Below are 16,686 nucleotides of genomic sequence, written 5' to 3' on the forward strand. Positions count from 1 at the left end.
CCCTTCTCCAGAATCAAAATAAGGCTCACTGGGATATTGATTCTGGTTTTTCAGCCAAAATTAAGATAACTGCGCTGCTTAGTTATCCCTGTCACTTTTTTAGGAGCAGATCCATTGACATGTTCAAAGATGGCCTTTATCTTAAATGATGGTTTTGGTTAAGATGGCCTTTATCCTAAATGATGGTTTTGGTTAAGACCAAAAGTGCCCCAAAAGTGGTAAAGGCTTTTCTTTCCCTCGGTGCATTTCCACCAGAAGAGCCTGCCTCACGCTAAGACATAATGAAGTGCAAAAAGTTCATTAATAAAAAGAATGAAGGTCTATGAGTCCTCTGTCCGTCTGTTGGAGGCTTGGAACTTTTTAACCAAACTCTAATCTTTCTGTAACCCAGCCATGGTCCTTCAGTGTGTTTGTGTACACTAAGCCCAACCAAAGCGAAACAAAACCGGGCACACAGGAAGTACGCTTGTGTCCCATATCAGGGGATTGGAGGAGACATCATGTATTCATTTAGGTTGGATATGTTAGTTATATACACCGGTTAGACTGAAATATGAGATCTAAGCACTCTCCTCTCTTGTGTACGTCTCTGTCTCTGCATGAGAACTGTGTGTTTGGGAGTGAGTGTGTGTTGTTTGCATTTGCTACTTTGTGTAAATCATCTTTATCCAACCCACGAATCCGGGACTATGTACTTTAATGTGGGCCCCACTGGGCAGAAAACTGAATTAGGCTAACAGGAACCATAGACAATTGTCAGGATGCAACACCGGCAACTGAACTTCCACTGAACCTCTTTATAGAAGAACTCACTGTCTCACATTCTCTGCTTTTCTCTCGTTGTGTTTCTACCCCAGCTCCCTCTCCGGTAATAGTCATCAAAAAGGAGAAGACATCACGAAATAGTGTTTCCTTGTCTTGGATGGAGCCAGAGAGACCCAATGGCATTATCCTCGACTACGAGATCAAATACTATGAAAAGGTTGGTACTGACAAGATGGGTTTATACTTTATATCATGTGTTTGTCAGCCTGGTTTTTGGTCATGGTCACAGTTAATTTGTTTTGGACATGCCTACCAATTTACATTCAGGAACATCACATGTTTACACTTCAACAATGTACAATTTAACATGTCCACGAAGGAGTAGGAAGAAGTAGTTTATTTTATCCTAACCCTTCTCCAGCAGTAACAATTTTTTAAACTGTGTTTCACACGTTAAATAGTAAATAAATGCAAATAAATAAAGACAAATGAATACAGGAGTTAACAACTTTGCTTAATGTATCAATAATATATAGATAAATGCAGGATAAAGGTATTCTAGTTCGAAGGCTTGCACTGTTTTTACAAATGGCACATATTGGCATATTCTTTGCTTAATTAGTTCCATAATTTAACTCATTATACTAATATGCGGAAAATATTTTGCGTTGTGTGAGAATACATGTTTTAAAGGTCATATTTGTTAATTGTCTGCAGTCAAACCTCGGTTTTCATACGCCCCAGTTCTCGCATGATTGTTTTTGTTGAAGATTTTTGCTAAAACTTTACCTTGGTTTTCATACACTGTCTCGTTCATACAATATCGCACTTAACAAACGAGTCCCTTTGACCTGTACTGTATCGTTCCGTAAAATCAAGACCCCACACGAAGCACCCTAAGCGTTACGGGTTAACTGTCCGTGCATTTATTGTTGAGTATGACTGGTAAAATAACTTGCGAGTACCAGGACGTCCAGGAAATCCACATCAACAATAACATCCATCTATTTGTCATTTATAATAATTTCACATTGTTTTCTACATGTACAATGATAGTTATTCTCTATAAAAATTTATTTTTTGTTCATGTTTTTGGGCATCTAAAACAGGTTAATTTGATTTAAGTTTTATCCTATGGGAAAAATTGCTTTGGTTTTCTACTTTTAGGTTTTTGTCTGACCTTGTCAAAGGTTCCACTGTATTTTAGTTTTGCAGCAGTACTTTATAAGCCAAACGTTCTGGGACATGGATGTTTGGTGAACTGAGCTCTCGTTTCCCGGTTTGAGCCGACCAAGACTGGGAATTGTGTTGCTGTTTGTCATCAATATTGTTGTCGGGAGCTGAGCCTGTCCCATCTGACACTAGAGGAGAGACAAAATCACCTAAATATGATTCAGGAATTATGTATAATAGCCTAGAGGATATCCGTGTTTGATATGTGACTGACAAAGACTCCCGTCCTTTTATCTCTCTTGAGAACGTAACACACACAACATGAACTCTCTAAATAGTTTAAACTATTAAAACTGCATGTGCAGAATTGGTTGTATTTGACAAGGGTCCTCCAAGGATTCTGATACATCAAAAACATCAGTGCTAAAAATAAAAGTCTACGGACTTAAAACACCTGTGAGAAGCAACTTAAAGGGAAGCGTTTTGGGTCTATACCCTCGTCAGGAAGATGAAGGTTAAATGTAATATGGAAATGTGGTGAAGTGTGATTATATCTTAATGTAAATCACTAATCAGACTTTAAAAGATTCTTGTGTTTCTGAAAATTGCCTGATGTTATCCAAGGATATCCAATTAAAATCAGCCCAAAACTTTTCAGTGCTTATCTCCATTTCTTATCCAACATTCTCACCTGATTTTGTCAACAATGTCCATCCATCCGTCTTCTTCCGTTTATTCAAGGTCAGGTTGCTGGGGCACCAGCCTTAGCAGGGAAGGCCAGGCTTCTCTCTCCCAGGCAACTTTGTCCAGCTCCTCCCTGCGGATCCTGAGGGATTCCCAGGCCAGTTGAGAAACAAAGTCTCTCCAACGTGTCCTGGGTCTTCCCCGAGGCCTCCTACTGGTTGGACGTGCCCTGAACACCTCCCCAGGGAGGTATCCAGGAGGCATCCTGACCAGATACTTGAGCCACCTCTTCTGGGTCCTCTCAATGCATAGCAGCAGCGATTCTACTCTGAGTTTCTCATTTTGGGCGCTTGTACCCACAATCTTTTTGTTTCGGTCACTACCCAAAGCTCTTGACCATCGGTGAGGGTTGGGATGTAGTGTGTGTATGTGTCGACGAAGGCTATGATCACACTGCAGGTCAATTCCGCCTTTTTGTGCTCATATGTGACCTGTATCTGATTTTTGCATCAGCGTGAGCAGTTCTATTCCAATTTGTTCAAATGCGACCCAGGCCTCTTTCGTATGTACAGTAGATATAAAAACCAATATGTATCGGATGCTACTGCAGTCTGAACATTCGGGTCGCGTGTATCTGACTCATACATCATCGAAAGACATGTTTTCCAGAGTTGGGAAAAGGTACTCACAGATGTCGGCAAAAGTTCCTTTTGTCATCCGAATTATTTTCAAAATCTGTGCCAGTGAAGCGGCTCACATTAATGTTCCACCACTCCTGGCTTCGACATCCACCCACACGCTCCTCGAAACAGACATGTCAAACTGCCATAGCCAAAAGTTCTGCCCTCTGTCTTCTTAAACTCCTACGCAAAATAATTTGCTTAACAGTTGCGTTGGAAACTGTTGACTCCGGTTGCACAAAATCCTTGACATTGTCAGAGATGCACCAGGGAGACTTCCGTAAACACTGTACCGTGTTTGTGCGTCACTTCCCGGACGCATTGCATTCACATTACAAACAAATACAAGCCGTATTTTTTTGGTAATGTGAACTCATCTATCCATCCACTTCCTTGCACCGTGTCCCGGTCGCAGGGGCAGCAGTCTCAGTAGGGAAGTCTCTTCCAGTTCCACCAGGGGGACACCGAGTTGTTCCCAGGCCAGTTGTGAGACATAATCCCTCCAGCGTGTCCTAGGTGTGTCCCGGGGCCGCCTCCCGGCTGGGCATGTTGGAACACCTCACTAGGGAGGCGTCCAGGAGGCATTTGGACTAGATGCCCGAGCCACTTCAACTGCCTCCTCTTGTTGTGAACGACTACATTAAAAAATTGGATTTTAACACAAAAAAATCATCATCCTGCAGTTTGAATATAGGGTTTCTTCATCTTGTGTTTGTCTTTCCCTTTTCATACTCCATCTTACTTATTCTCACCTGAAGTATTTTCTAGACATGTGTGATATTGTTAATATTTTCTAAATGTTCTTTGTCATCCATGAAAGCAGACCTATTATCTTTGTGTTGTGTGTGTGCAAACAAGATTATGAGTCACATCAGCTTTGACTTTGGAACAGTCAATAACATTTTTGTCTCTTTTCTGAGACGTTGCGGACAAAACCACTAACTGTTTGTGTTTGGTTCATACTGATTTGGTCCGATCATACAGAATGATACAATTTAGAAAGCTGCAAATTTCTATGTGGCACAAACATCCCTATAAAACAAAGCAAAGTACTGAGCTAGCAAGCTTGTCGCTGGAGCATGCACGCATCACTCCCCACCGATATCATTATCAGCAGAAAAAAATGATACCAGCATGAAGCGATATCCATCCTGTCCTCTCTCCTTAATGGAGCCAAGTTTTATGGCAGACAGTAAACGGTCCTGTTCATTCCTCTGTGAGAGAAATTAGCACAGAACGAATTAGGCTGGCTTTCAGCACCGATGCTGCTCTATCGCTGACATTTGATGGTGAAATTAGCCATGGATGCAAGTTTAGTCACTCGGGTAAATTCATTGTGTGTGTGTGCCCCAGATCACAGTTTGCTTGAGTGCCAACCCTGGCCCCTAATCTCTTGATTAGTAGGCAGACAGAAGCGGTGTCCTCTCTAAACTCTGCTCGGTGCTCAGCCACCCTTACCTAAGATGCTAATACATGGCTGGAAAACAGCAAGGGGAAAAGTTAATGACTGATACTGGGCTTTTTCATTCGCACACAGCACTAAATGCTACTTCATTACAAGAAGAAGAAATTGAAAAAGCGGGTTTTAAAAGTGCAGGGCCTTTGCACGAATCCTTGTTAGCCACATCCAGGGACACGTAAGGACATGCACACAAACGCCAACACACTTTCCACGGGATTCTCCACAGCGGCCTGGGATTTTAAACATCAGACAAAAGGTTCTTCCATGCAGATGAGTGAACAAGGACACCAGTGGGAGGCCACCATAAAAACACCGGATTCTGGCCTCTTCCTATGGCTGGTTTAGGTGAACTTGCATGCCAAGGCTTAAGGCCACATTGGAGCACAAACAAAGTTTTTTGAAGACATAAGCTCAAATCCACACATTGAAAAAAAAGTTGGTGTGACAGAAGAATAGAAGAACTGAGATGAAAAGAAAGAACATTCAGTAAAAGGATGATAATATGTGTTCGAAAAACCATATGTTCCTCTATTTTGTTTGTGGTTTGGGCATTTTCATGCGAAACACTGTGTGCTCCATCCGGTCGTATAACCGTTTCTGTAACTTTTATAAATGTATTTTTCTCCTCGCAACACGTTTTATCAAAATATAGATTCAAGGATTTAAAAAAGGCATATCATGTACAATGATTTAGAAGAAAACATTTAACGCTTTATTGGGCACTCATTTGAATACTAAAAAATGATCAGTAACTGTTTTATTTGTCATGATTAACCTATGTAGTTATGTGAATGCTGAAAAGCATTAAAGCATTAAAACTGTACCCCATTTTTCATCTATTTATTCCTCTACTTCAGGGGTGTCCAAAGTGTGGCCCACGGGCCATTTGCGGTCAGCTACTGTTTTTTTTTTTTTTTTATAGGCCCCCCTGGCACATTCTAAAAATATAATTTGACAAGAAAACTAAAAAACAACAACAGCTACAGTAAAAATTTTAAAATCTGCAGTAAATTGAGAAGAATAAAGTCAAAATATTAAGAGAAAAAAATACAAGAATAACGTAATATTATGAGGAAAAAATAATGTAATTTTAGTAGCATTAGATTGGGGAATAAGTTATCATGTAACAACAGCTGTAATATTATGAGAGTAAATTCAAAATTTTAAGAGAAAAAGGTTGCATTCCCTCGAGAAAAAAAGTCACAATCTTACAAGAATAAACTGGTAATATTATGACGAACAAACAAAACAAAATTAAGTTTAATGTTCTGGAAAATTAGGTTGCGGAAAAACTTTGAATGTTATTCAAATTAAGTCCAAATATTTTGGTAAAACAGTTTTAATTACCAAAAGAAAATTTACAAAGATTTTTTTAAGAAGGTTGAAATATTTTGGAAAAAAAAAGGCAAAATGTCATACTAATAATAGGCGTTTTCACCCATATCACAAACCTGATATATATATACAGTATATATATATATATATATATATATATATATATATATACAGTCAAACTTGTCTATAGCGGCCACTAGAGGGAGTCTGCAAAAGTGGCCGCTATAGACAGGTGGCCTCTATAGACAGGTTGGCGTCCAGTTTGAATGTTGACCAGAAGAGGAAAAAAAAGAAAAAAAAGGGGTGGGGGAAAAAAATAATAATAATGTTGACCAGTAGAGGGCACTGCGGACTGCGGATAAAAGTTGTACAGCACTACTAGGCTTGTTATTATCATGGTTCATGGTTTTAATCCTGAACATGCATGAGTCAAACAGTAGCACATCACATAGTACAATTCACAATTTTGCATGTCCAAAAAGGAGTAGGAAGAAGCAAAGCTTATTTAATCCTACCCCTCATCAGTTTCACATTAGTTGCAATACATTTATTCACCTCTTGGTGTCCCGAGCAGGAGAGCTAGGCTCAGTGCTAGCTGTGAGTTTGGAGAGAGTTGGGAAGTGTGTTTATGTTGGCGTGGATGTAAAGTCCTGCAGTGTTCTCCGCTGTTAATAAAGCCATTAAAGGGCATCTGCGACGTGAGTCTCTCCTTCCCCACAACAAGCGGCATTACAGTATTGACCAGTGCACACCAGGAAATAAACGGTGTCATTTCTTACAGGCATTGGCTGGACAGCTATGTAGTGGGGCTTGTTTAACCTTTGCCTTGTGGGCAAGCAGGAAGGAGAGACGATGCTGAGAGATGTGTGTGTGTTCTGAGCTGCTGTCTGGTGGCCGCGTTCAATAAATAAAGTTGGCAGAAGCAACAGGAGAAGTTTCCTTCTTTGCTTCGGAGCGGAATAACACTGACAAGTTAACAGACTAGTAGCGGACGGAAAAGAAGACGGCTTTGTTTGTGTCGAATACAGAAGATGAGGACTTTGATGGATTTGTGGATGAGGATTGATGAAAAATAACGTGAGTACATTCTAAAATACTTCAATTAAGTACAACCGAACTCAGTTTTGCTCTCGCTGCCGCATGCACGCTAGCGTATGTTTTTTTTTTTATTGTAGCATCGCTGGGAGCACGTCCTGTTCCCAGCCTAATTTGCAGTAATGTTTTGGTGCAAATGCTTTTAAAGTTACATGTTTGACCAGGAAATAGCAAGCTCAAAAGAAGACGGCTTTTTTATGTGGAACAACTGACAGTTTGTGTGGATCTTGTGAATGATTGTGACTGAGCCAGGACTCAGTAATTAAAATCTACACACGACGGCTTCATTGATTGAAAAATGAAACTTTTTCGTGCATGAAGCTTCTACTTGAGTTGGTAATTTGGCCGCTATATGCAGTCAGATATTGACCAAGGGAGACAAAATGGGTGGCTGCTGGCTGCGTTGGACAGGTGACTGCTATACACAGGGTCTATAACATGTAAATTTGCTGGGGGGGATTTTTCAGTGGCTGCTATTGGCAGGTGGCCGTTCTATACAGGTGGCCGCTAAGACAGGTTTGACTGTATACACACACACACATATATATATATAATACTTATATACTTACTACATATCTACATGTATTGGTTTACAACCTTCATTCTACATTTCAGCTCAGCTTCAGCATTCACACACAAACTTGGATTTAATTTCTTATTTATTTTTGCTAAAATCATAGTGTTTTCTGGCTTTACTGTGAGGTTAAGTTGGTTCCTTAAACTACTGCATAAACCAGGGATTCTCAAGTGGTCTGGTCCCGTAACGTCTTTGACCGGGCAAAATAAAAATAAAAAAACATATGAAAATAATGTAACAACTTGATGTTCGTGAATGCACCTACCATTTTTGCCTGTGCTACGCCGCCACGACGTGCATTCTGTGTTTCTGACCGACTTTGTCAAGCTCAAGCGGTTGGGAAAGGACATCGAGTGGGGACGTGCCATCCGTCTGACACACAGCTACAGATATCTGCTGGAGAAGAGCGTGCCATAAAGAGAGAGACAAGTTGTGTTGCTGCCCACATTTAATCCTCCTAGGTATGATGGCTAAAGCAGCAATATACAATAGTAACCCTTAATATTTTCATTAATTATGTGATATGTGAGAAATTTTAGTTTTAAAATTTTTGCAAATTTTAGCAATTTGGGTCTCCGCTTGGGGGTGTTGGTGGGTCCCACACCAAACCAGTTGAGAACCACTGGTAACAAACAATTCTAATTGTACAGCAGTCAATTGTACATATTTATTATTTTAGCCTTGTGTTTTGTCCTTTGTCGCATGTCACACAATTTCAGTCAACTCAAGCACCCACCCCGTTTTCTCACCAAGCCACACTGCATTAGCGTGAATAAGTTGTGGCCTTCGGTTAATCTTGCAGGAATACACAGGAACATCCGTAAAAAAAAAGCTCCTTCTGTGGGTGGCAGTTAGGAAACCTGGAAGTGCTTTTCAGCATTAACGGTACTTTCACAGATGTGCAAGTTACCCCAGATGCCACGGGCACTGAAGACACAAAGTCACACAATGTGGCATCAAAGAATTTCAACTTCAAGCTGGTAAAAAAAAAAAAAAAATCTGGATGTCCTTTTCCTCTTAGCCTGGAGGACGCAATTGTCTGATGTTCAAAAGCATTTTGGAATGAGGACTCATTACACATCAACACATTTAATGCTTGTGTCTACTACTTTGCTGGTTCACACTTAAATTCCCTTAATCAGTAGCATTTGAAGCCCTTTATCAAGAAATAAAGGCTTATGGAGACTTATCAATGGAAGAACGTGACCCACAGAGATACAACTTGTATGGCATGTATCAGTTAATCGTCATGGATTCATGTGTGTTCCACCAATTCAAGAATATACTTTAATATCATGATTTGTAGTAGACTGGTGCCTTGGAAGGAGGACTGTACAGTAACCTCTTGTATATCGCAGTTCCAGACCCAAACGTGATATGTACATTTCCGCGAAGTAAGACTTCTTATTTATAAATTGAATAATTTTGCCGTTAGAGCATAGAAAACCTGTTTACGACCTTCTATACGTTTTTTTTAAACATTATTAGAGCCTTCTAGACATTAAATAACACCCCTATCGTCACCTTTACACTTGTATTACCAAAAATAGTAGACATAATAAGAGAAGAGCCGTTGAAGACATAAGTAATACTAGAGTGGAGTATTGTGCCTGTTGTGAGATCATTCAAACCTGCAATGAAAGCCTGTTGTTCTGGCGATCAAGTCTGGTGCTTGTCTCACCTAACACTACAATAACATTACTGACACCTAGTGTAGAATACTACATATCTTCACAACGTCTTTGAATGCATCTTCTGATTCTATGTATTTTTATTTTAGTTCATTTAGCCATTTTTGTGTTTATGTTTTTATGCTTAATTTAGGGGAAAAAAGTAAAATTTGCTTAAATATGCATATTTTTGGACTAATAATAGGCAGTATTCAACCACAAAACAGTGTTATTTATTAATTAGTGTATTATAATTATAATATAATACTGAGCATTGGTAGTCATTTCATTATTGATTTAGCCAAAATAAGGACCCACTACTTGAAAAGGTTTTTAAGTGCATTGTTGAAAAAGATGTTTTTTGAATGTTTTGTAGCCTTGAGAGCGTACAGACCTTCACATGCGCTAGTTTGGTATGTTTATTTGGTCTTCAATGGAAGGAATCCTGTTTAGCCGTTGTGTGTGTGTATGTTTACACTGGCAATCATTTTCCTCAGCTTTGTTTGGATTGCCAAAGCAAAAAAAAACTGCTATATTCCTGCTACATCGCAGTGGCTTATAGTGCTCTGGTGAGACACACACATAGATAGCCCATAATCACACGGCTTGGCATTGCGATGCTTTGCTTAACACACACAAAGGTCCTCTTACCACACCTGTGTGTAATTTTCAAGGGATCACATGCTGTCCCGAGCACTTCATGGTGACAAGCCGTGAGTAGATTTATGGCCGCGATGAGGAGCCATCCTGATGCAGGCCTGCTGTATCAGTTACCCCCTAACACACATACCAGTTAAATAAGCTTTGTGTGCTATAAAACCCTGATCCCTCCCATTACTGGGTGTTATACTGTCTGTGCAAGTTGCCTTTTAAAAAGTGTTGTCTGTTCATAGCCAGAATGAAAGAGGTATTTCACTCCCTTGACGTGGTTTGTGGACTTCAGGCCGTGTTGGGAAACAAGGTTTATTTTCAGGATTGTTAAATTCATACCAAATAGATTGCCGTCAAGTGTTTTAATCTGGCGTTATCTCCTTTGTTTAGGTTCAGCCATTTATCTCGTTAAACTGAATTGAGTCTTGTGAGGCTAGGAGGTAAGGTTGGAGTAATGTGATAGGGGGTCAGCATAATGGGTCAGTAGTAATTCCTCTAAATGGCATTTTTACTACAGCTGCAGGGGGGTATATCCATTCACGAGGCATATGCCCACCCACCTGATTCATAGTCAGAGCCAGTATGAATTGAACGTCTTCTGCACCTAAGCGCATCAAGCAGCCGTATTTTAACACCAAAACTTCATTTTCGTTTTCACGAATGAATTAAAATAGAGTGGAAAATCGTACATGTGCATTTAGTTAGGCACAGTTAGCCGCAATCTCCAAGCTAGACATAATTAGTGTCCGAATTAAACAGCACTGCTGTCTAAAATGCCACATTTGTCAATCCACACAGGTATCATTTCATGATAGTTGCACATTACTTACAGCCACACGTTGCCAAGGCAGAAGCATATTAGAAAGTAGTACAGAAAATGTAAAATTGAAATTGTGTGTTTAGCTGCGTGAAAAACCAACTACCCCTCCACTTTATCTTAAAGGCAGCACATGTTAAACTATATATATATATATATTTAGACATAGAAGTCACACCTGATCATAAGTCACAAACTGTGGAAAAACGTGTGACTGATACTCCAGAAAATACTTCTTTAATAGAAATCCTTATTTAAATAAGAAAATAAAAAATGTACAAGAAAGCTCATCCCTTCAACTTATTAAACATTTTAATATACTCACTATACTATCAAGCAACAATGTCCCTCCATGGAACTAAAACTAAAGTATGATTTTCATTTCATCTACTGTCTTTTTTCCAATATTTTCTTCCCTGAACATCTGGTTGCAAGGTGTAGAGTCAGTGTGGAAGTTCTTGCATGGCTTTATCAGCGTAGATCAGCATGAGAGAAGTCGTAAAATAGAAAGGCCGTAATTCATCAGATAAGGGGTGGGACGCTGTCAAACTGTCTGCATTGTTTGGGTGTGCGCGCTTATGACAGCCTACCTTCTCATATGATACACCACACATGCTGTATTCATTAATGTGTAGACCCAAGGCTGTGTATTTAATTTCTCTGTCCGAATCCCTGCCTCTTTATCTTCCAGGAGGAGCAGGAGACCAGCTACACAATCCTTCGGGCCAGGGGATGTAACGTGACTCTGAACGGTTTGAAGCCCAACACTGCCTACCTGCTGCAGATCAGAGCCCGCACAGCTGCTGGATACGGAGCCAGCAGTCCCAGTTTCCAGTTTGAGACCAGTCCCGACTGTAAGTGGTGGCTGCGTTGCACAGGATATGAAGGGCAGTTGCACAAACGTATAAATCAGGGGTGTCCAAACTTTTGCCACCCAGGGCCACATAGTGAAAGATGAAAGGATACGAGGGGCCACTGTGATATTTTGTAAAGCAGCACATGTAGATATAATCATCTATATATATTTCAAGAACAAACTCCATCTCGGCTTTGTGATATATACGTAGTTTGCTCTTTTTCTTATTTTCCAAACATTTAACGTTTGTTCTTCAATAATCTTCATACTTTATTCCTATAATGTTATAACTTTTATCCCAAACTAATTATCCAAAAACTGTTTAGTTTTTGGTTTTTTTTCTTGTTTTCTCATAATATTACGACTTTAAGAAAATAAAAACAAAACTTTCATGTTTCAACTCTATGTTGAAACTCTCTTTGCACTCTATGTATGTAATTTTTCCTCATAATATTACGAGTTTGTTTTCGTAAAATTGTGACTTTTTTGTCGTTAGAGCACAACTTTTTTCTCTTAATATTTGGATTTTATTCTCGTAAAATTACAGCTGTTTTTTTTTTCCATTTCTGTTGATTTTTCTTCTTGTCAATGTTCTTCTTGTAATATTATGACTTTATTCCCATAATATTCAAACTTTTTCCCCAACCTAATTTTCCAAAAACTTTGTTTTGTTTGTTTCGTGTAATATTACGACTTAAGAACAAATATTTTCCTTTAATATTTAAACTCTATGCTGCTAAAATTACATAACTTTTCCTCATAATATTACGAGTTCATTCTCGTAAAATTGCCACAGTTTTTCCCGTTAGACTACAACTTTTTCCTCTTAGTATTTTGACTTTATTCTCATAAAATTACAGCTGTTTTTTGTGTTTCTGTTGTTGATTTCAACTTTCCTCTTGTAAATTTTCTTCTTGTAATATTATGACTTTATTCCGATAATATTTTGACTTTATTCCCGTAATATTGTAAGTTTTTCCCCAATCTAATATTCCAAAAATTTGTTTGCTTGTCATACTTTTATAACTTTTTAAAAAATGTCTTTTTTTTCTTTAATATTTAAAACTTTACGCTGCAAAAATAATTTTTGCAACATCAAACATTCTCATAAAATGATGACTTTTCCTCGTTAGATTTCAACTGTTTTTTCTTAATATTTTGCCATTATTCTTATAAAATTACTGCTGATTTTTCTATGTTTGCTTTTTTTTTTTTTTTTTTAGCTTTCTTGTTAAATTATATTTTTCAATGTGCCGCGTGCCAATAGAAAAACAGCCAAGGGCCGCACTTTGGACACCCCTGTTGTAAATCTTCAAGACATAAAACGTGTGCAGTATGTATTGCTGTGAACACCATACCGCTCACTACCTGTCGCTCTGTGTCTTTCAGCAGCCTTCTCCATCTCTAGTGAGAGTAGCCAGGTTGTTTTAATCGCCATTTCCTCAGCTGTGGCCATCATCTTGCTGACAGTGCTGCTCTACGTCCTGATTGGCAGGTTGGTCTACATGTCACCTAACACTGAATAGTTGGATAGCTAGATTAGACAATCAAATAAGAAATATCCCGGAATTCTTACCCCCAAATGACAATCAGTTCATTCTCGTATCTGAAACATACATGGTGTCTGCATGACGTATGAACAATCTAAATGCTTGGTGACAGCACACACAACTTAGTGCTCATTGGTGTTTACTCGAGAGACATTAATAATAGGCTGATATCGGTTGCCCATATTGTTAAAGTTTACGGATCCTCTTTTGGCTCATAAGTGTTGCGATGATGCACACTCACCGTGTACACCGTCATACACACACGTGCATGCGGCTTTACAGACCTCCGTTTTCGGCCAATGGCCTTATTAGACGCGACACAGCTTCTGACCTTCTCTGTTTGGATTGGCAGGTTTTGTTGCCACAGCAAATCCAAACATCCTGATGAGAAAAGACTGCACTTTGGCAATGGGCACTGTAAGTACCGGACTGTTTTTCTTCTTCGGTCTTTCCTGTCTCTACTTAACGGGTCACTGAACTCCAATTAGTTGGTTGCATTCTAAATTGCTTGATTGTTTCATTCCCGTAGATGTTTTTTTCTTACTTATAGCATTTTTGCACTTCTAAACAAGCAAAGGTCAAGTAGGCAAAGTTAGTGTGATAGTATGAAAACAAATGTTTTCTAAATTTGGAAAGGGACTATAAACATCCTGTAATCTAATAGGAGTCTTTTTAGGCAGAACTTCTCTCTGATGACCTAATGTACTGAAAATTTTATATAATTTACCATTATACTGGGCATTCCACCAAATTGTTGTAAATAAACTTACATTTCTTGTCTGATAATACACCTGTGAATTACGCCCAATTTGTATAAATTTTTGCACAAATGTCCTACGCCATCGATGACTCTGACCGAGCAACTGGAGCGAGTTTTTAGCATAGAATTTAGTAAATCAAATGTAGCCACACGGCGTTTTCTGCTAATACCATGTTGACACAAGGCTCATTACAGCGTTTCAACATAAAAATGTATTTTAAAAATGCTCAAATAACGTCATAAAAATTATTTAGGTAACAGGGCTGTGCTGAGATTTCAGTCAAAGTTGAAATATGATCGAATATACAGAAAAATAAAGGTGTAAACTTGTATTTGGATCCTGTGGACCATGTGACATGTAAAATATTCAACATTTTTCAGAGGGGGTAATGTGTCAGGGGAGGGGTTTCCAAAGTGCAGCCCGGGGGCCATTTGGGGCTCGCGGCTGTTTTTTTTATTGGCCCGCGGCACATTCTAAAAATATAATCTAACAAGAAAACAACATCAAAACTGGAAAAATATGAGGAAAAATACATTTTAGTAGCATAATGTTCAAATACAGTATTCCCTCATTTATCACGGGGGACAGGTTCCCGAAATAGCCGACGATAAGTGAAATCCGCAAAGTAGCCAACTTCATTTCTTTACTATTATGATCTATTTTTAAAGGATGTAAAACCCCTCACATTTCTCTGGTTTAAACACTCTCAAAGAAGTTCAAACCTCTGTTTGAACTTTAATGATCAACCCACAGGTCGAACACAAGAAATGATCAAGTCACTCACGTGTATTTCACTTCTGTAGCCGTGCCTTTTCATCCTGGCGCCGTTCCGCTGTACTGTAGCCTTTTTGTGTCCTTGTTAAAACGGACTGTCCTCCTCCTGTTGCAGTCCTTTATTCTTGTAAAATTACAACTTACTTTCTTGTAATATTACAACTTTTATCTCTTATTTTGATAACATTATTCTCCATCTGTTATTTTTGTCAAATTACTGCCATTTTTGCATTTTTTTTTTACGTTTTTTTTAAGTTTTGCAGTTTCAAACACTTTAAAGCTTCGGTCACAAAGGGTCGTACGGGCTCCTACGGCCGGCCTATGTGCAGAAAAACGCACAGTAGGTGCACGTGTGACTTGATGATTTTCGAACTCCGGGCGCTTACATTTTTTTTCCAGGTTGCAAGACAAACCTACGCACTTCGTACGTCTTCGTGCATCACTCGTAAGGTCAACGTGTGTCTTTCATACTTTTTGCTGGTGTCAAGTTTGGGCAAAATGTTAATTTCTTCGGTACTTGCAGACTCCTATGTGTGTCATGCGCCACACGTGCACCCCACATACATCATTAGCACGGCCAACGCGCGTTCGGATATTTCGTACGTCCTTCATGCGTGTCGAGATCTTACTCCCTCATGGTCACCACAGCTACGTCGTACATCCAGTTGTGACCTAGGCTTGAATGAGCCGTCATGTGTTGTAATGACTTTCCTCTTTGGGTTACTCCTCCACCATTGAAGCCAAACGAGCACACTGTGACACAAACCAGCAGCAGAAAATTCTGCTCATGAAAAGGCTGGGATTTCCCTAAACTGATAAACTTATCAATTTAAAAACATCTGTAAAGCTGTTGTAGCACATGTTTTAGTGTATTAACTGGCTTCTGCAGAGGATCCTTGTGTGTTTCCTGACATGTTGGAACTAAGCGAGACAAAGGAGATTACATCATTGTAAAAGTTGGAAATGGTTGTTCATGTGTTTTTTTGTTTTTTTTTAGTTTTGATTGAATCATGGTACTTCCACTCCAGGATTTAAAACCATATGAGTCGGACAGTTCTTAATCTGTTCTTTCCGCCGCAGTGCGTCTGCCGGGGATTAAGACCTACGTAGACCCTCACACCTACGAGGACCCAAGCCAGGCTGTGCATGAGTTTGCCAAGGAGCTGGATGCCTCCTGCATTGCCATTGATAAAGTTGTGGGAGCAGGTGAGACCAAACAAAAACAATACAAAAACACAGTGGCGTGCATCCAAATATAGACAAATAATTTGCCGTCCTTAAATGCTTTCTATAACATCTTCCACTTTAGTCACACAAAAGTGTACCATACCCAAAATGGAACACATGCAAGGCTCTTGGGTTTAAGTGCAGTGGCAGGTTATGTTAAGTGTATGCCATAAAATGAGCTACTGGGAATGATAAAGCATTTTAATGTCCCAGCCTCTTTAAAGCTTAACTCTTTGATGGAGGAACAAATCGATAAAAGACAGCAGTTGTTGTGGTGGATTCATTAAATCGGTTCTCCTTCTTCTATGTCTTTGTATTGTATATATATATATATATACATATATATACAACCCCTGGCAAAAATTATGGAATCACCAGTCTCGGAGGATGTTCATTCAGTTGTTTAAATTTGTAGAAAAAAAGCAGATCACAGACATGACACAAAACTAAAGTCATTTCAAATGGCAACTTTCTGGCTTAAAGAAACACTAAAAGAAATCAAGAAAAAAAGATGTGGTAGTCAGTAACAGTTACTTTTTTAGACCAATCAGAGGGAAAAAATTATGGAATCACTCAATTCTGAGGAAAAAATTATGGAATCATGAAAAA

General features: G+C 39.1%; 1 protein-coding gene across 3 annotated transcripts in view; it reads left to right on the plus strand.

Moving 5' to 3' along the window:
* epha3 (eph receptor A3) overlaps nucleotides 1-16,686 on the plus strand; it is a 147,255-nt gene that overhangs the window by 78,287 nt on the left and 52,282 nt on the right. For 2 of the 3 annotated variants that reach the window (XM_054787917.1, XM_054787915.1), the window contains exons 6-10: nucleotides 858-982; nucleotides 11,601-11,763; nucleotides 13,155-13,260; nucleotides 13,668-13,732; nucleotides 15,931-16,056. In XM_054787917.1, coding sequence (XP_054643892.1) covers nucleotides 858-982; nucleotides 11,601-11,763; nucleotides 13,155-13,260; nucleotides 13,668-13,732; nucleotides 15,931-16,056 — 585 coding nt within the window. The remainder of the gene's footprint in view (nucleotides 1-857; nucleotides 983-11,600; nucleotides 11,764-13,154; nucleotides 13,261-13,667; nucleotides 13,733-15,930; nucleotides 16,057-16,686) is intronic. The other variant, XM_054787916.1, reaches the window with a different exon arrangement.

The sequence above is a fragment of the Dunckerocampus dactyliophorus genome, chromosome 9, assembly GCF_027744805.1.
Source record: "Dunckerocampus dactyliophorus isolate RoL2022-P2 chromosome 9, RoL_Ddac_1.1, whole genome shotgun sequence".
NCBI lineage: Eukaryota > Metazoa > Chordata > Actinopteri > Syngnathiformes > Syngnathidae > Dunckerocampus > Dunckerocampus dactyliophorus.